Here is a 21,191-nt window from a genome sequence, read left to right as displayed (position 1 = left end):
ATTTAGCCTAGGTAATTTCTGCAACCATTACACAAGGCTTGAAAAAAGAATGTTCTTGACTACCAAAATCAAAGTTACATTTTTAGTTCTTGCAATTAGTAAGTGTGGTCACTAGAAATCCAGATGTATTGATAAAAAATCCAGTCATTAAAAGTGTGCAAATATGTCACTTAATGAGAACATTACTGAAGATCTCTTCAGTAGGTTGTAACTTCTTTGGGTAGTTAAATCATTCAGTATTCTTAAAGAGCAAGATGTGTTTAGCATCTTAGTTGTGAGCTAAGCAACCCTTTTTCAGAATTGGAAACACGTCATGATTTTAATACTGTGTTATTGAATATTCTATCCTATCTTGTGTAATACTAGCATTTCCCACATAATGCTTTTATATACCTACACACACACACACACACACACACACATGCCATTTCACACTGGTTAAACTTGCTGGTGTTCAACACCAAACTTCTTTCACCCGCATTTCAGCTCTTTGTACATTATTTGCACTGTGAAGCATTTGCTTGAAATCCTTAATAATCTGTAATGTGCAAATTAAAACTTTGTTCTTTTTCTGAGTTCAGATTAATTTATTTCATAACACAGTTAATCAATTTGCTTAAAATCAGTAAATTTCAAAAAAAATAAAAAAAATAAAAAATAAAAAATTTCAATAAAAATAAAAAATAAAAAAAACTGTAAAAAAAACAATAAAAGCAATATGGTGTGAAATATTCAGATAATAGTTTAAAGGGTTTGAATGATAGGTGTTTAAATAGCCAGATAAACAATTGGAAACACTACTAAAATCCTTTTTCTTTAGTGCCTGGTCAGCCGTTGAACTTCAAGGCAGAACCTGAGTCTGAAACGAGCATATTACTTTCCTGGACGCCTCCACGCTCTGATACTATTTCCAGCTATGAACTAGTTTACAAAGATGGGGAGCATGGGGAAGAGGTAAGAGAAAATATTACACATCTTTTAAGTACTTGTTAATGAGTTAGTCGTAAATGCTACCATTGGTCACTTTCTTCAGTATGAAAGCCTTGATATTAAAGAGTTTGTTAATCCCAGCAGTGAGCCTATTTGACTTCAAATATGTAAACCGAAAATACCCTTGATGCTTACTAGCAAAGGAAATTTGCTGTTGTTCAAAGGTGTTCACATGGATGTTTCGTCCAGTTTCTGATGATACTGATCACGTCTCTCCAAACCTGTTCCTCCACAAAGGCTTGGAAGCAGAGGTGTTTTGTTGAGTGTTATACAGTTACTGATATTTTTTTGCACTTACACTTGCACTTTGTAGCCTATTTTCAACCTTTGAGAATATCTATTTGCCACCATGGAAGACATTTAATGAAGCTTATTATCTTTCAGTAATCTTTGAGATTTTTTTTTTCTCTCTCTAAAAATAAAAAGCTACTATGGGCTTTTTCTATACTACTGTTTCATAAAGAATTTTGAGTTTGAGTGCCTCTGTGCTGTTAGTGTAGAATAAACCGTTCTTACATCCAATATCAAAACCATGTGGTATTGCCAGATGTCCCAGACCAAAAAAAAAAAAAAAAAAAGAACCTGTCAGTCTCAGAGGAGAGTGTCAACTTCATTGATTTGTGCTGCATCATCATCTCGTTGCTGATGCTTCAGCTGAGCTTATGTTTATGACAGCTCCACACATACACAGTGAATGTACAAGCATGTTTCGTGGACTGGGGGGCAGATCTGTATTTCAGCTCCAGATGCAGTCCCCTGTTTAATACCTTACAGTTGGAATAATTTGTTTCTTAAGATTTTGAACACCAGCTTAATTACAGTTTTCCCTAAAATCTAAGATTACTCTCATAACAGATATCTGGACTTCACTGTCATGTGGGGTAACTACAGACAAGGCTTTCTTCATGTGTTATTGTCTGAAGATCCTTTATGATTTATACACACCTATTACTTCTTCAAATAGTCAAAAAAATATTTCTGGTTCTTAGTTTAACCCTTTAAGCTGTCTGCTTTAAATAAAAAGATTCTTTAATGTGTATTTGTTAAAAGTAATGTGTTCATTTTGGGTTTGTTCTGTTTCAGTTCTGATTTTTTTTTCTTTCTTGAATTTATATGTTACAATTTTGTGAGATAGGTTATCATCAGAGTATAAAAGCTTTTCTTCTGTGGACAACATATTGCATATGTTGATATGCAATTCAGAGTCTCTTACTGAATATTAATCATGACATCTGACTCTCATTACTTACCTGTAGCAACGGGTTTCCACTGAGCCTACCACATCTTATCGCCTGCAAGGCTTGAAGCCAAACAGCTTGTACTTGTTTCGTCTAGCTGCACGTTCTCCACAAGGTTTGGGTGCTTCAACAGCAGAAATCTCAGCAAGAACCATGCAGTCAAGTAGGTGTCTTTCCTTGCTAACTTTAATCTGTTATGTTATACTTGTCAAAGACATTCATTTAAATAGCTGACACTAACAGCAAGACAAGAAAACAGAATGGTACAAGACATAACATTTATGAATCTTAATACAGAAAAAAAAATGTTTAAAATACTGTGATCAACTAATATCTGTCTTTTCCATAGCTTCCGAAAAAAGACTCTGTAAAGACTTACAGAAAGCCAGTGTCTAAGGAGACAATACTATGCTGTCATAATTTGTTGTTTTTGTTATAATAGGGATAGTAGGGTAATATATTTTATTGTGCAAGTATAGATGGGGAACAGTCCTCCACCCATAAAATACCACCTTCCTACTCTGAAGATTTTCTGTAATACTAGGTTGCTCCAGTGGCATTTCCTCATAGTAAAAAATGTTGCAGAGTGGGCCAATTTGAATGTTTCTGACTATCAAAAATTTCCTTATAACTCTTCTTCTATAGTAACTACTCTGAGTTAAAGATTTTTTATCTGGGCTTTTTAAAATGTTCAGTCATTATTGACACCAGTGGAAATATTTTTTCTGACTGGATTCTTATAGAAACAATGTCAATAAGCTCATCACATTTCTGTGCAAATATGATGCAAAAGTTTGGATTTATTTTACAATATTTAAATTAATACTTAACTAAAACAACCAGGTATGCAAGGATGATATCCAGAATGACTGCGTTTACTGAATAAGTTATGCTTTCCTAACAGTTTATATGGTATAATTTGAAAACTTATTGCAATTCTATTTTAGTTTGTTTTTCATTAAATTACCATTTCTTAAAGTAGTATTATTTAAAACAACAACAACAACAAAAAACTCAGATTCTCAGTTGGCATGATTTTCTTTTTAATTTGCGGTCTGTAATAGTTGTGATTATATCATAATTATTTGATAGTGTTATATAATTAATAATAATTAATGTAACAGGAGAAGTAGTACTGTAGAGCTTAAGTTTATCAAAGCTAGGTGTGCTTCTGCAACTTTTCTAAGATATTTGAATAGACATAGAAGACTACCGTGTAACACAAGACTAGTAACAATGCCAGTTTTGACCTCAATAATACAGAATCAATAACTTGATGTAGAAAAGGGTATTTATTGGCTCCTGGAGCCATTTCAGCTACTGAGAATGCTCATGCTCTTATAACATATTGGGTGAAAATTCCCTAAATTGTGCATAAAGAATAAACATTTAGGAACCAAGGTTGTGTGTTCTGCCTGTAAGCACATTGCCATTTTTCCCTTCTAAAATACAAAAGTATAGTATTATATCTGAAAAAAGCCTTATGCATACAGATATTATGGAAATTTGATTTCAGTAGTATATAAGCAGATCTCAGTTATTTCTTAAAAGTTTGCAGCAGTTTTAAACATTGTGTATTTTAAGAAAAAGTACATACTTTAATAAAACTCGTTACACAGGTAGCCTACAGATTATACTGAGTTACATAAAAGCAATATTTTTATTATATTGTCATTGATTAAAAATTAATAAGCTTCTGTGAGTTCATTAGCAATATTCACCAGAGTACCCTGTTCTCTTTTATCTTGGTTTCAGAGAAAGATGTTACAGGGATTTATTTCTTTATGTACAGGATCCCTGAGGGACATGATGGTTACATTTTACTTCCTCCACAAATCAATGATAAAAGTGGACCAACAAGTTTTGAGTATTTGATAACTGAATTAGCTTTAAAAAAATAAAAATTAAAACAGGCTCAATTCTCTTTTGTAGCCCCCCATCTGTTTCCTCTAGTTAGCTGAAATGCTGGTACATTCCCTCCTGTTTTCTCTTCAGAAGAGCAAAGTACCATACTGAGTAAAAAGCCATTGATCCCTGTAGAAGACCTGTGGGGAACCAAAACATACATGTGTAAATGCAATAGGTCACAGCAGGGTCCTAGGCCTCCTCTGTTGCTTTAAATTTGTTTGATGTGCCTACCATAAGTACAAAAAATCCATCTGTTTCTTTTTTCCCTTTAGAATGGGAAGAAAATAGCAGACAAACAGATAAAAAAAATAAAAGACATAAAGACCTTGCACTGAAAATTTATGTTTTCCTTGCAAGAGAAATGGCAGAAATGGGGAAGAAGTCCACAACTGCTAGTGAACTTAAACAATGACTCCTTTTTTGGTGCTTTGATTGCACAGAGTGCTCATTTTTGGTGCTCAGTTACTAAGTACAGACTTCACTAAGGTACAATTAAGTACATGAATGAGTACCTAACTTTCAGTATTGGAATTGCCTCACTGAAAGCAATGGAATGACATACATGTTTAAATGCTGTGGAGCCTGGAAAAGGTAACTATGCTAACAGACTCCATTAACGATAAATCAGTAAAGGTGAGCACTTCTGCTCCAGATGAGTGCTGGTGAAAAGATGTGAAGTGAGGATCTTTCACCTTTCTGATGACCTCAGATTGTGAATATAATTTGTAAAATGAATACATGCTTTCTTGACACAGTGTTTGGGGGTAGATATTTGTTTTTCCTATAGAATAATCTACATTACTGGTAGGATTTAATTCTTTGCTAGTGAAGGTGTGTCCAAGAGGAGTTAAAAAAATAAAACTTGACAGCTGATCTAGGGTAAGTACAAGTTAAAGTCAGAGTCAACAACCCTGTCACATTTTTCTGGTAGGTAAATCTTTGACTAAGACTTTCTATTGACTGCATGCTTCTGGTATGTTGGCTACATTAAATATTTGAGTAAATGCTTTCCATTTAAACATTATTTGTGGTTGACTTGTGCGAGGCAGACTCAGTTATCAAAAAAAAAAAAAAAGAAGAATTTGGTTACGAGAATGGGGAGGCTGTTTAGAGCAATTTCTAGCAATTACTGCAAGTTTGGGGGTTTCTGTAAAAGGAGAAATATTCTCAAAGTAAACCTGCTTGAAGAGGATATGTCCAAATTTCTAAATAAATACATGTCATGCATCATTTAACATATTATAACTTGCACTAATTGCCATGATTGTAAAGATAGATCAGTAGCCATAGAAGTGTCACGTTTTTCTTTTATTTCAAGAAGAATTTTAATTACAGGTAGGTAACATTATTTTGAGGTTTCATTTTCATGTATTTCCCCTACATGGTTTTTTTCGCCATTTGGTTGGTCTATTCATTTTCAGTTTCCTCATGTTAATAAGCCAAGGTGCATATAATTACCTGATGTTTTGCTTTTAAGTTTCTACTTCTTTTCTTGTTTGGTTTTTATTTTCATTTTGTTGTGTTTTATTTATTTTTATTTTTTTCTTTTGTTCATTTTTTTCAACCACTCCTATCCTTTCACTCAAATCCTCCTTTAACCCACTACTGAAATTAGAGCCATCAGCTCCTCCTCAAGACATTAGTTGCACAAGCCCCAGCTCCACTAGTATTTTGGTAAGTTGGAAACCTCCACCAGTGGAAAAACAGAACGGCAATATCACAGAATACTCCATCAAGTACATTGGGATTGATGGAGAAGATGTCAAACCCCATGAAATTTTGGGAATTTCCTCGGACAGTACCCAATACCTTTTGGAACAGCTGGAAAAATGGACTGAGTACCGGATCTCTGTGACTGCCCACACTGATGTTGGACCTGGCCCAGAGAGCTTAGCAGTATTGATTCGGACAGATGAAGATGGTATGTTGCCTCCACTACATCAGTTTGCACCTCTATGACTCTCTGTCGATCTGCTGTCTTTTATGTAGGCTGACAGATTTTTTTTCTGCTTTTTTCTGAAATCACAGATACTATCACTATTTGAGTTCTGTTTTTTTGTTTGTTTGTTTGTTTGTTTGTTCTATCAAAGACTAGTGCTTTCAACATTCCAACTTTTTTTATAAATCTGGTATATATGTATTTTTTTAATAGAAAATACTTTTTTGTTGTTGTTTGTTTTGTCAATGAACTGCATCTGCTGCCCCTTTAAGCCCATACATATCCTTCTTTCTCCTTCTTAAACATAAAAATAACTTATAGGGAGAAAACCTGCAGCCTTTTCTTTGATTTTACAGTCGTTATTTTTAAACACATGAATTTTTCTTCAGGTATTTTTTAAACTGCTTTCTTGTTCTGTGTTGTACTTTTTTATTTATTTTGATGTTGTTGTTGTTGTTTTGGGTTGTTTTCTTTTTTTTTCTTTTTTTTTTTTCTTGGAAATCTGATGCTCCACACATTTTATTTTCTTCCATGCTTGTAAGTGACAGAAGACAGCCTTATTATCAACCTACTTTTTATACTACTGAAAAGAAAGAAAGAAAGAAAGAAAGAAAGACCTTATCATACAAAAATAAGGAAACTTTTTTTGGAAATCTTTTGTGTTTTTTATTATTATTGTTATTATTATTTCAATTATTGCAATACCTCTTTGTACTGTAATGCTTTGACTCTCAAAGCATCTTCCTTGGCTTTTGTACATTTTTACATGTTTTTCTATTTCTCTAATACTATTTTTTCTTCCATTTTTTGCATCAGTCATGGTTTTTGATCTTTTCACTGAAAGGTAGAGCAGATTGGTTGGGCGTTTTCATTTGTTGAACTGTTTGTATTCTTCAGAGAAAATGTAGTGAGTCTGCCCTTTAAAAAAAAAAAAAAAGAGGCAAAAGACATGGGTGGGACAGGTGCCTGTAATTCTGTTTTATCCAATGATGTTGTTCCAGTTCCTAGTGGTCCTCCTCGCAAAGTCGAGGTAGAGGCTGTCAACTCTACTGCTGTTAAAGTGTCATGGCGCTCACCTGTACCCAATAAACAACATGGACAGATCAGAGGATACCAGGTCCACTATGTAAGAATGGAAAATGGGGAACCAAAGGGTCAGCCTATGCTGAAAGACATCATGTTGGCTGATGCACAGGTAACTAGAGCATTTTATGTTATTTTTTAATCACAGTGAGAACCCTTCATTTACTAAAAAGCTATCTAAAACTGTATGGGTTTTTTCTTTGTTTGTTTATTTTGTTTTGTTTTGTTTTCCATTTTTCATCCTACCAGCTTATATGTATTTATTTATTTATTTATTTATTAAATCTCTGTTTAACAACTTTTCAGAATACTTGCATTTTAAGGTTCTTGGAGGAAATCTAGGCACCCTTTTCTGTAGAGGTGTGCACTGAAATCTTGAGCAGTGTCATTCTGCTGGCTCCCATAAACCTGGAGAATGCATCGTACACCTGTTCTCTGAAGCTGTAAAGCATCACAAGTATCTAAGCCAGGTCACATCCAGTGCATCAAAATGTGCAGTCTGATGCAACTGCCTGATATTTCTTTGTTTAAATAGAGAGTACAGAGCCAAATGAGAAGCCTATGCTACTCCATTATAACAGTGGTTCTATCATTGTTGCATATCTACCTCATCATGCAGTTCACATGAAATGAATGTATTTTTGTGACTTTGGAAATCACTGAAGTATTTATACTTGTCATTATTCATATCATTAACTGTGCAATAAAATTTGGAACTTAGTTTAAATAGGTTTGGTGTTACTTATAATGCAAAATTGCCCATCTGTCATATAAATTATGAGACATGATGAAAGCACAAGCCTGATCACATCAAGTTTTAAAAACTTCTAAATATAGTACTTTACTGATTACACCAGCACTCCATAAAGTGAAGATTCCCAAAGCTCCTGGTGCTGGAGGAATGAGCTTATGCTGAAATTATTTTCATGTGCACGCCTCTCACAGCTAGCTCTCGATTTATGACTGGGGTGAAGGGAAATGATCAACTTAGCATAAAGTTAAAGAGAGAAATCCTATGCTCTTAAGCATTTCATGTGAATAAATTTTGTTTTGTTTTGTTTGTTTTTTTCTTCCTTATTTTTTTTTCTAGGCTTATTTCTAAACTTCAGCCCTGTAGATAAGTTTTGAGAACAGATCACTTATGCACTCCATTTGGCTGGCAAGCCAGTTCTCAAAGTATTGTATCAATTCCTGATGGTCCTTGTTACTCTTTTGCCTCCCTGTCTACCAATATATATGTACTTATCTATTTTCCAAAACATAGTGTTCTTACAGCTTAAATTCAGTGAAAAGAAAGATGGAAAAGAGTAAGTGGGTAGGAAGGAAAAGGAAGAGGAAAAGGAAAAAGAGGTTATTCTATGCTTCATTTTTGGTTGCTCGTATTTTCAGTTTCAGCCATGTGGGGTAGTAGTATTGAATCATTTTAAACCCTAGAAGGTCAGAAAGGGGAGACTAGATGTGATATTGAAACACAAATATCATAAAGGCAAAAGTCATATTTCTCTTTATCCAAGTTCGGCTTTGAACTGCATTTTTGTCTTTGAGTTACTTTAGATAGTCACCTTCTTTCTCCTCCCACCACTCCTTCCTTCATTTACTGTTACGATCAAGGCTTGTGCAGGGCGTAAAGTCTTTGGCAGTAAAAGACTTTGGTATGGTTAGATTTCAAGACTAAAAAATCATGTCATCCTGCTATTAATAAGTCACTGAATTAATTTGGGAAAACCAAGCATATAGACTAGTGTCTAAATATGCTAGGTAGACCAGTGGCTTTACTGATGCAGTCTATCATGAAATAGTATTATATGGTACAAGAAAATTCATTAATTCTTTTGTCTTTCAAGGAAAGAAAAGTAGCTGGTTTTTGAGGGGACCAGAAGTGGGGTTAAAAATGCCTGGCCTGATTACGTTAACCATAGTCTACATGATTCTACACAATTAATTAAAATTCTACATGATTTTTCCAGACATCTTTCTTATTTATTTTACTATTGAGAAGAAAAGATTATTTCAAACAGGCTACAAATTCTCTTCATTTCTTTTGTTTTTTCTTTCCAACATTCTTTACTCTCAATCAGTGGGAATATGATGATACTACTGAACATGTGAGTAGTTTTTGACTGGCCAGAAAAAGTGTATGTTGTTTTTTGGTTTTGTATTTTTTTGTTTTTCATGTTTGCTTGTAGCCTCCCTTTATTTTTTTTCTTTTGTTATGTGCAGAGATGCATGTACTAACATAAAAGTTTTTTTTTTTTTTTTTTTTTTTTTTTTCCTGTATGGCACTTCTGTCCCCCTTCATGCCCAAGGGAGAGTGGGGGTTGTTACTGCTTGTTTGTTCTGGGGTTTAGCATGGTGCTGAAATTTCAGAAATGGTTTATGTTTTCTTATTTTTATGGCTGTTACTAACTTTGACTCACATTTTCTCCTTAAAAGAAAGTGGTAGAAAAATAAGAAGAAGACTAAATAAATTAAAAAAAAAAAACAAAAAAAAGATGGTTTGTGATGGCATAGCAATAATCAAAAGTTTCACTGTATTCATTCTGAGTGATTTTTTTGTGTAGATGAAGGTTGAAGTCAGTTGTGCTTCCTTTTTGGTAATTCAATAATTCCATGTTATATTTTATCAGGGATGTCATATGCCCTGCATTGTTTATGCCTAAGTAGTATGTGTTTGCTGTATCCAAGTTAAACTTCTAAAAGACAATGCAGTCACATCTCCGTTACACCATGAAGTACTGCTTGTTTTAGATGAGGCTGGTAGCTTCATCACTGTTTAAAATGATTTTTTTGTTTGTTTTCATTTTGTTTGTTTTGTTTTTGTTTTTGCTTTTTGCAGTTTTATTCTGCTAATATCTGGTGAAGAGTCCTTCTGAAAGAAGAAAAAAATTGTCTTACTGATTCTGGCCTTTAGGTTCAATTCAATTCTGAAATAGATTCTAAGGAGTGGTCTTTTTTTGTTTGTTTCTTTGTTGTTGTTTTGTTATTTGGTGTTTGATGGTTTTCTGGGCTTTTTTTGTGTGTTTTTCTTTTGTTAGAGTGATTTTTGTCCACTTCCTCTGGTCATTACCTTGTTATTTCTACATTGCTAATAGGGGACTATATAGGGGCAAATACAATGCCAAGTTCTAATCAAATCTGTACTGAGCTCATACTCAGAATCTGGAAAAATTCATGTACTGTGTATAGTCTGACCCACAATTTCTATATTAAGTTTTATGGAGGACACATAAATATACTGTCTCTCTGACAGCAGTGGAATTTAGTGTAAATCCATTCAGGCATGTGAATGCCTGGATGTACAGGAGTAGTCCAGGGGTTAAAAACTGGAAGCAGATGAGTCAGGAAATCTGGGCCAATCAGTTTCCTCTAAATACTGTTCATTTATATTTACATATAAAGTTTAATTATTTTGTGAGTGTCAAGGCTTAACTTCCTCTACCTACCCTTACAACATGATGTAAGATTAATTCATTTCAGTTGGCTGACCCTTTGCCATTTTGTGTGTGTATATGTGGCGTGTCTGTGTGTGTGCATGTGCTAGCTGAAAAGTTACTTGTTTTCTAGCTGCTGTCAGCTGTTAGAGTTATTCTCTGATCATATTTTTAATGATATTTTAGGTAGCTCTTCTAGACTTTAAAAGTGATCTGTTTCTCAAGTTCTTTTAGATGTTTAGATGCAAATTCCAACCAGTAACACAGGTTGCAAATAATGTGTTATGAAAGGAAAGAAGCTTTCTTGTTCAGCTGAACCATAAGGAGGCAAAAAGTTTGGATGCAACTGCAACATGCTTATATGTAGGCCTTTTATAACTATGTCAGTGAAGACCTGTAAATGACTAAGTTAAAATATATTTCATTTCTACACATGCATGCGTTTCACAGCATCAGTAAGATTCCTAAGGCAAAGTATTTCAGAAGGGCTTATTCACTGTTCACACCACTAAGCCTTTGGCCTTATGCCTTAATCTATCCAAGGCATTCTGTTTAGAAGTGTGCTGTCGTTTATTGCTTAAGTGAGTGAAATACCACATTATGAAGTATTTCCCACAAAACAGTCTGTTGGTGTTCTCAAATGCTTGCTAGCACTTCCAGTAGCACCAAAGTGTGTGCACTGCATGTATTATACAGAGGTTATCTTAAAGATTCTGTGCTCTCCTTAAAAAAAAAAAAAATAATAAAAAAAAATCTCGTTTTATTTCTTCTTAGGAAATGATAATTTCTGGGCTTCAGCCTGAAACTACATACTCCTTCACTGTGACAGCCTACACAACAAAAGGTGATGGAGCACGCAGCAAGCCCAAACTTGTATCGACTACTGGTGCAGGTAATACCTACATAATCTCTGAGCAAATCCTTACACTTGTTCTAGCTTTTTGTTACTGCTGTTTGGAAGTCTTCTGTAGTGTGGAAAATGTTTATAGGACAAAGTTTTTTTCTGTTTCGGTATTGGGCCCTTCATTTATTTAGACAAAAACAGAATCACTGTCCCCCTTTCTCCCTCTCTCAGTTCTAGAAACAATCAGAAAGTGATATTTATGCTTTCTAGTAGCTCTTCCATTTTGATTGGTGTCTTCCTGGAGAGGAAAATGAGAGATTCACTGCTGAGAAAGATATTTGAAAAATTTGTGGAGGGCTTTCCTGAGCTGTGTAAGAAAAACAATGCTGCTGCCTAACAGCAAGAACATGGAAAGAACCTGTATGTCAGTAACAACTTACCTCAGAAGAATGTAATTATTAATACAGAATTTGAAAACAAGAAACGAAAGTCAGCCTGTAAAATGCTGAAGACAGAGGCAATCTGAGGCATAAATTGGGGCAATATACACCATAAAACTGTGTTCAGTTTGCATTTGGTATTTATATTGATTGATTTAATTTTTAAAACTGAACATAGAGAGCATCTTGCACTAATTTGAGAAATACTATATTTAGTGTCATCAGTTGCCTTGGCAAAATCTCCATCTTGGTGGCTAGATAAACCGTATAGTTGCATCTCAGATCTGACCTTTCAGTCGTTACTCTTGACACATACTGAATCATCCACTCCAACCTCTTCTTTCCTGAATTCTCCTGGTCTGGAAAAAAAATGAGATGTATACTTCTTAATTGTATCTGAACTTGATTTAGGAAAGGTGGCATTTGATGCATTAATCTTTTTAAAGTTCAGTTTCCAATTTGAATAAACACAGTTATGTTGACCATGACGGTTATCTCGTAGATACAAGCACAGGCTATGCAAATCTGCTTGCAAAACTTGAAAGCTGTATGCATTTAGTCATTACTATTATTCATGAATCATTTTTCCAAGATCTCTGATGCTTTTTTAGAAAATTAAACAAATCTTGTGTCCCATAAAATCCCAAGTGACTGAAGAGCAATGGAGAATCAGAGGCATGCATGTAAATTCAGATATATCACACTGTCCTTGCCATTTACTTCTCTTTGTAGACAAGTAACTCTTTCTGCTGGTCTCTAGAGTAACAGCTAGTTACCATTTTGCTCTTTCCTATTTTCTGATGTATGTGAAAACCTATTTGCCTTGCTGTTACATCTTGCCATCATTGAGCTCGTTTTGTAAGGAAAATTCGTATGCAGGTATTTGAAAAAGGAAACATTAAATACATTCAGTATCAAGAATTTCCAGCTCACTGTTCTTTTGAGAATTCATCAGGCAGATGAAGGAATGATGAATGCATTAATACCAAGAGCTTGTAGGTTTGAAGTACACCCTTCTGTTCCCTCAGAGTTTCCATTTGATTTTTTTCCCCTGAAAATGAGCTATTTAAATACTAAAATAAAACTAATGATGGATCTGACATTCAAGTCTAATTTTTAAAGGTATAAATCAGGTACAGCTGTATGAAAATGAGTGAGATTATATCAGTAAAATATAGCATATGCTAAAGGTGAGTAAAGATCTGAATGTTTACTTTACAAGCTTACTATTCATGAGCAATGACTTAAAAGCAGTTGTTCAGATGATAACTATTCAGTTTTATCTTTTTCATTGTATAAAAGCAACATTTACATTATTAGGCAGGAAAAAAATCACCAAAGTTAAATATGCCTACAGTACAGTATCTGCAATTATTAGTGAAGTCACAGTGTTGTTAACATCTTCATTCCAAGGTGTGTTTTCATCTTTTACTCAGTTTTCTTTCCTGGTTTTAGAAATGAAATGAAAGAAAAAATGTTACTGAAGACTTTTTAACTCAAAGTACTTGAAAATTTTAAATTGGTGATAATTAGTGATAATGCTTACAGTTAGTTAAATGCTGATAATACATGATTAACAAGATATTGACAAAGTTAAGACTTACCTTTCAACAATGTAATGCAATTTTTCTCAAATTGGATAAAACCTGTAATTTCTGAGTCTCATAACACAACAGCTTCTCTCTTATTTGGAATTGTCCTCTGTACTGGACAAAACTCTTGAAATACGAAGTTCAGTCTAAGTTTCACCTATGCACAACTATAAATATTGCATTAAAAGACCAATATTTCAAAAAGATTCATACGTGATTTTTATTTATTTATTTATTTATTTATTTTATGTCTAAGAGGAGCAAATTGTCATGAAGACAGATGGTGCATTTCATGGCAACTAACAGAAACAAGTTACTTTGAGTACTTTCACAAAGGCAGCTTGCACGTGCTTCTTCTAACAATACCATGACATTACAACTGGCTGATGTAATGACTGACACAGAAGGACATGACTGTGATTTGAGAAACATCTTGCTATGTAGTTAGGGAGGTGGACTTCAATAGATGAGGAAAATATAATTTTCATGGAAAATTAATTTCATTTGCATTCTTGACAAATACAAATATTGTTATGGGAAGAAATTTCTAGAGAGCTATTTCATGCCACTTTTATATTTGGGACTGTGCAGAACCCTACTGTTTGTCCCCCAATATACACAAGTGATAATACTAAAAGAAAGTAGAAACTGAATCTATCAAGACATAAAAAGAGAGAGGGAAACATTTTATTTCTCTATCATAGAACCATAGAATGGTTTGTTTGAAGGGACCTTAAAAATCATTTGGTTTCAAAAAGTCCCTCCCCAGCTTTTCTGTAGGCCCCCTTAGCTACAGGGGGCTACAGCTTAGCTACAGAAACCAAGAAGGCTCTCTCAGCCTTGCTTCGTAGGAGAGTCCTCTGGACTCACTCCAACAGGCCCTTGTCCTCCCCAGAGTTCCATGTATCAGTTCTATGTTGACAAAAAGAAAATTCACCTACTGCAGAATCATATACGTTTCATATTTAAAAAAAAAAAAAAAAAAAGGTGAACATAGTTATTTACCACTTTAATCACAGAGTAGTTTTAATGGAAAAGTGAGCTCTATCAGTTCTTCTGATCAGGAATAAGTATTGTTATTTTTTCTTTGTCTGTACAGAATGGTTAAAAAAAAATAGCATTAACTGCCACCGGAAAAAAAGAAAAAAAAATCACATATTTAATTTAGTGACATCTTCCAGCAGTCTCTCTCCTAGAAAGCAGAAGGAGTTGTTATTCTATTTGTGTGGACTCTTTCTCTTTCATGTGCTCCATTATCTTCAGTAGTATGTGAGCGAGAAATGTAGAGACATATATGGCCTGCAAAAGGCCTTTGGAGCCTTTTCTTTGTTCCATAAGGCCTCATGCCTCATAATAATCAATAAGGAAAAGTCAGAGAGATATTCTCTATGTAACAAGTGTAGGAAAAAGCATACACAATTCCTAGGAATATATTTGCAGGTAAGCTAGGAAGAACATTTAAAAGGAAGGATAATTGGAAAAATTATATAAAAACTAGCTACAATTCGTACACAATTAGGGGTAGTGTCGGGACTTATGACAGATGCAATAAGGAAAGAGCTTATTAAATGCAGAATTTCCCTCAAGCCATACCATTCCTCTCTCCTTATTCCTAATTCATTTTGGAATGGTAGTCAGAAGTTCTGACAATAAGAATCTGATTTGTTGGGTGCCTGAGAACTGAAGATAAGTAATAAAACCCACTGAAGTGTTTAAATACAGGAACCAGAGCTCACGGTACAGCAATTAGATGCACTTGGGAAGGCTTTGAACGTGCATGGAACTAATTAGTCTTTGTGGAAGACTGTTATCATAGCACTACTACTCCCAAAACCACTCTAGTTTCTTGACCTGTCAGGTATTGGCACACAATGAACACCAAATATCTGAATACTGTTATGGATATTCTTAATTACCAAATATATTTTAAAATTACTTTTCTGTTACAATTGAATAATTATGTCATGAATATAGAAATTAAATATATAAGTATGTAAACAAATGTGAATAAATGAATGCATTAAAAAAAATAAAATAAAATAAAACAGGAACGGTAAATGAAAGCTGCTGATATCAAGACCCAAAAAATGTATACCATACTAGCTGTAATAGCATTTCACCCTAACATAGATTTATAATGGTTCTTTACTACAAATATGCCCACCACACTTTTAAATGGGTCTGAACCTATCTAAAAGATGAATCAGCATAAGCAGGCCAGTTAGGTCCCAATTAAGAATTTGAGGGTATCTGGTGTGCAGGTACAGAACAGCATCCAGTAAACTTAGTCTTCTTCAGAAGAAACCCAGTTCATCTGTACCAAAACATGCTGGAAACTAGTTCAACAGGTGATAAGCAGGGACAATCAAGAAATTAAATTCAAAACCTTGCTACCACTCCAATCTGAAACATCCCATGCTGGAGGTCATTTATATACTGAAACTGATATGGTAGGGTGCTATGGTATCTGTGGTAGTGACTGATTGTCACTAGGTTGGCCTTACTTTCCTTCTTCGACATTTTTAACTTTCAATGGCAAGAATTATGTTAAACAGATTTACAAACTCATAATTTCTCCATTATTATTATTACTGTTATTACTGTTATTGTTATTAATTATTTTTCAATTTACATGAACAGCAGAAATGTACCTTGGATTAGTTTAATGAATACTTTTGACAGTACTCTTTGTTTTTCAAGCAAAGATCTGTAAGTCAGACAGAACTACTCATAAGATGTATGTTTGAAGTTTTACTTCTTGACTGATGTTCCTGTGCCTCTGAATGTTCTCTGTATTTAGTAAGGGAAGGCATGGTATTTAGAATGGTAAGGGAAGAGTACAATGGACAATAAATGCCTTTACTATCATAGTTCACTACACAGTTTGACTCAGTAGTACAGGAGGCAGACATTATTTCTTCCACAAGGTAGTGATCTGTGGAACAAAGAGTGAGGGAAGAAAAAATTATCTATATTCCTTTTAAAACTAGACTCAATAATTTTATGTGCAATTCTGTTTGTATTTATCATCTTTAAATAACGTTGTGCTACAGTTCCAGGCAAACCTCGACTTGTGATTAGCCACACACAGATGAACACAGCTCTAATTCAGTGGCACCCTCCTGTGGACACCTTTGGGCCGCTACAGGGTTACCGCCTGAAGTTTGGTCGCAAGGATGTGGATACATTTACAACCATGGAGTTCTCAGACAAGGAAGATCACTTCACAGCCACAGACATTCATAAAGGAGCTTCTTATGTCTTCAGGCTCTCAGCTAGAAATAAAGTGGGCTTTGGGGAGGAGATGGTTAAAGAGATTTCTGTTCCTGAAGAGGTACCCAGTGGATTTCCCCAAAATCTCCACTCAGAAAGCTCTACTTCTACATCAGTTCAATTAACTTGGCAGATGCCACTCTTGGCAGAGAGAAATGGCATTATCACCAAATACACCGTCTTGTACAGAGATATCAATGTCGCTTACCAGCCAGTTGAACTCCCTGTTGTTCCTGCCGATACCTCTATGACACTTTCTGGCTTAAAACCAGATACCACATATGATGTAAAAGTACGTGCCCACACAAGCAAAGGGCCTGGTCCATATAGTCCAAGTGTCCAGTTCAGGACACTACCCGTGGATCAAGGTAGGATTTGTCTGCTTATGGCGTTGACCTTTAAAGGAGTATCGGTCTTTGGATATCAGTGTTTTTGAAGCTGTAAATAAAACTGACCAGCCCATTCATAAAAATAGTTTCAACAAACACAAAAGGTAAAGTATGTAAATCTTAATATGTTTTGGATGCCTTAGAATTCAGTTGTCCCTTGCCAAGAAAGTTCTGGCTAACATCTTCACAATTTCTTCAGGTAAGGAGAACTTAAATGTTGGGTTGTCACTAGATAAGAGCAAGAGTGAGTTAGAACGTTGTATTAAAGTATGAGCAAACAGGTAGGAGAATTTAATTAATGTTGTTTCTTCGGCCTAAATGGAAAGCTAAAACTCCCAGGTAGCCATGGAAAATCTAAACTACATGATGTTGTTTATATACATTTCCTTTCTTCCAGCAGTGTTTGCAAAAAATTTTCATGTTAAAGCAGTAATGAAGACTTCCGTTTTGCTGTCTTGGGAAATTCCAGAAAACTACAATTCAGCCTTGCCTTTCAAAGTAAGTTGCTTTCTGTTTGTTAGAGAGAAACTGGAGGATGACATTCAGCTGGCTAAGTAGCTTACTGAACATGTAGCTTTTTCTGGTATTGCTGTTTTTAAGAATGCAAACTAAACAGCAATATTGACCCAAGCTGCTAAATTCAGTCCTCTGGCAATTCCTGTTGTCATGGCAGTATTTCCAAGTCAGTCTGATAGTGGTTGTTATTCATGGTATGAACACGTTGCTAATTTGTAGTTCATTGCTACTATATTTTAGACTAGATAGTGAAAAAAGTAATTTTATTTTTATTGTTACTCTTTTCTGTAGTAACTATTAACTGTGTGCTGTGTTCTTCATCTCCTCACATTTGCAATAACACACTTTTGGAGTATAACTCTTCTATTCCACTAACTATAGGATTAGCCAGATAAAGAGACTCAATGGAAATTGCAGTCTGACCTGTCATTACTTCTGTGTGACTCTCCATCACCTTTTTCATCTCTGGCAGTGGCCAGGAAAGAGCAATATTTTATAAAATAAATATTGCAAAAACCTTTCCGAATATCGAGTATGAATGGAATAAATCAAGGTAACTTTAAGGACAAGTTTGCCTTGATATAAATTCTGCATTCAAGCAAAGCTACTGAATTTGAATAAGTGAAATTGGATTTCAGGAGTGCTTGCTCTGCTTTGAATTAATACAGAGTGGTTGTTTTTTTGTTTTTGTTTTTTTTCTGCCCATAACAAGCAGTTTAATTGTAGTAGTGAATCTAGTAGTATCTTACAGCCTAAAATGCCCAAAATTTTCTTTTTAAATTTATAGCTAGACTCATTCCTGAATTCAGTGTGACGATATCAGTTGTCTTCCCTGTTAACAAAAAACACATTTGATTTCTATATTAACTTAGATCCTTTATGATGATGGCAAAATGGTGGTGGAGGTTGATGGACGTGCTACTCAAAAGCTGATCACTAACTTGAAGCCAGAGACATCGTATTCATTTGTGCTGACAAACAGAGGGAATAGTGCTGGAGGTCTTCAGCACAGAGTGACAGCAAAGACTGCACCAGACGTGCTTCGTACTAAGCCAGTCTTCATCGGAAAGACCAACTTAGATGGCATGATAACTGTGGAACTTCCAGAAGTACCATCAAATGAGAATATAAAGTGAGTGAGTGAATGACATTGCATTTATCTCCAGAAAGATGATCATTCTTACTATTCTCCTAATAAAACCTGAACCTGTAGTGGTGGACCAGGGCTTTATTCCTCAAAACAATACAGAATACAGTACTCTGTAGTAGTATTTGGAGTAACAATGTATAAAAGTTTGTTACTCAGCAAAGGATGTAGTAAACTCTAGTTGGAAATATATGGCTAAAGGTTGTTGTGGGAGTGTTGCTATGGGGGTCGACAAGGCCCATGGTTGGTGATAACATCAGACTCTTAATGATGAGGCCATCAGAAATGTAAAGAGTTTAGAGGGAACAAAGAAGGGTGATTCAGGAGATGCCTTGCCATCTCAGGTTGCTTGTTCTCCAGCCATTAAGGCATGGAGGTTGCTGGGTGTTTGTGGTTGCCAGGCAAAGTTTTTTGACCAACGAATAGTTAGTGGAAAAGTACTGCTGTGGGGCGAATGGTATAAGAAGGGAGCCTGTCCTCAATATGGGGATGCAACAAGGATAATGAAGTTATGCCCTCAATATGAGAGATGAAGTTAGGCCCCCAGAAAGAGAGAGCTGAAGTTATGTCATCAATAAAGTAGTAGCAGTTACTGATCCTAAAAGAACCCTGGTATCAGTGTGGTCCATTACACCACAGATTGTCCTTCGGCTTCTAGTTGGTTCTTAGAGAATCCTTGCTTTTCTTCATTAATCCAAGATAGTAAACCAAGATAGTAAACCAAGAAGGATTAAGGAAGCCAGTTTTATTTTGAAAGATATATCCTCCTGAAGAATGGATAACCTGTCAATGGATAATTTTCCAGCTGCAGCAACATGACGTACTAAGTCTGTTATTCTAGAATTATACGGAACTTTAAAGAACTATTACTGCATGTAAATTATTTCAAATAAATTTATCATGAAGGTTTGTTGGTTGGTTGGTTGTTTTATTTTGTTGTTTTTGGTTTTGTTTTTTTCTTTTTAATAAAAAAAATCTCAGGTCTTTTCCACTGGTCCCAGTTTAAAAAATAAATAAATAAATAAATAAATGAAGGGAAGAGAGTTGACTAGAGGTTACTTACATTTTGGAGGAAGGGTGCTGTGGAGACATAGCAGAAATAATCCCTCTTTAGAGCAGGGATTAGAAAGGACAAACAATAAAGTTTTGCCAAGAAAACATGAAGCATAATATAATCAATAAGTGTTATTGCTCTGCCTATAGTGGTTCTTGTTGGTCTATAAAGTTCCCATGTGTAATGTAAAGGAAATGGGGAAGAAAATGAGTGAGTCATTAAAAATTGTTGGGTATTGAACTTGCCATCTCCCTGGTGGATTTTTATTGTTGTCTTTTTAGAAAGGTGTTCCCCTTTTTCATTACTGACTGAGGATTTTGAGGCAGGTGAGGTCATGAAATGAATGACTTTAAAAGGATGAAAAACTGAAGAATGCAGCCATTATCATTAGATTGAATAAGATGTGGTCAGTAAAAAATGCAGATAAGGAAGACTGAAGATGGAATGAGTCAAAAAAGATTTATGAGGTAGAGTGTTCACAGAGAAAAACATGCCGAGTAGCTGGTTAGACAATAGCAGGAGATGGCAGTGGAAAAAGAACAGCCAATGCCCTTCCTTTTATGTAATGTGAAAAACTGAAAGACACTTGGTGACAGCAGCAAAGATGCATTAAATCAATGGGATTCTATTGTCAATTTTACAAATATGTAGCGTCTCCTCCTATATATATTTCCTAAGGAGATATGATATGGCTTGACACAGAAAAATAAACAATAGAAAGATTGATCTGGCACTGGAAGTAAGAATACCAACACAATTACATACTGAAAAGAAAATACTATCATGTTTAGATACCTGATGTATTTTGGAATAGGTAAGATCTATAGTCTTGTAGAGGAAGAACAATTGTGTGCAATAATTATGCTGACAGTTTTTTGTTGTTCCTCTATGGGTACATTATATGCTGGTGATTGTATGTATCTTACTATGAAGTACTATTCTTTGGGAATCTTTCAATGTTACTAATGATACTGAAGGTGAAACAGTTAATGGTTTGCTTGGATGGATTATAGGTAAATACTAATGGGATTGAGGGTAATTTTAGAAGAACCTTAGTAATCCTTTAAAGGTGATAGAAGTAATTTTCATTATTTCAGTGTTTTATGGTGGTACAGAGTAAAAATTAGAGCAGAGCTCAGAATATGCTTGGTAAAATGGATCTTTTTTGCTGGTGTCATAACAAGTCAGCAATTTCTTTATTTCTTTATTTTTCTAAAGTATTTTGAGTTAATGAAAAGCAAGTTTTATATTTAAAGGATAGTTCATCTTTCTCTGAATCTGTTCCATCTTTGCAAAGTCTTGGATAAAAACAGTTTTATGTAAGACTTTGGCCTTTGTAGTATCAGT

At 34.8% G+C, this 21,191-nt stretch overlaps 1 protein-coding gene across 1 annotated transcript in view; it reads left to right on the top strand.

Moving 5' to 3' along the window:
• PTPRD (protein tyrosine phosphatase receptor type D) overlaps positions 1–21,191 on the top strand; it is a 420,315-nt gene that overhangs the window by 280,023 nt on the left and 119,101 nt on the right. The window contains 9 exon segments of the mRNA XM_035569749.2: positions 821–954; positions 2,247–2,391; positions 5,752–6,057; positions 7,077–7,270; positions 9,237–9,263; positions 11,364–11,481; positions 16,519–17,106; positions 17,525–17,625; positions 18,516–18,775. Of these exon segments, the coding sequence (XP_035425642.1) occupies positions 821–954; positions 2,247–2,391; positions 5,752–6,057; positions 7,077–7,270; positions 9,237–9,263; positions 11,364–11,481; positions 16,519–17,106; positions 17,525–17,625; positions 18,516–18,775 (1,873 nt within the window).

Source organism: Cygnus atratus, chromosome Z, assembly GCF_013377495.2.
Source record: "Cygnus atratus isolate AKBS03 ecotype Queensland, Australia chromosome Z, CAtr_DNAZoo_HiC_assembly, whole genome shotgun sequence".
NCBI lineage: Eukaryota > Metazoa > Chordata > Aves > Anseriformes > Anatidae > Cygnus > Cygnus atratus.
This window is presented reverse-complemented; position numbering and strand designations above follow the sequence as displayed.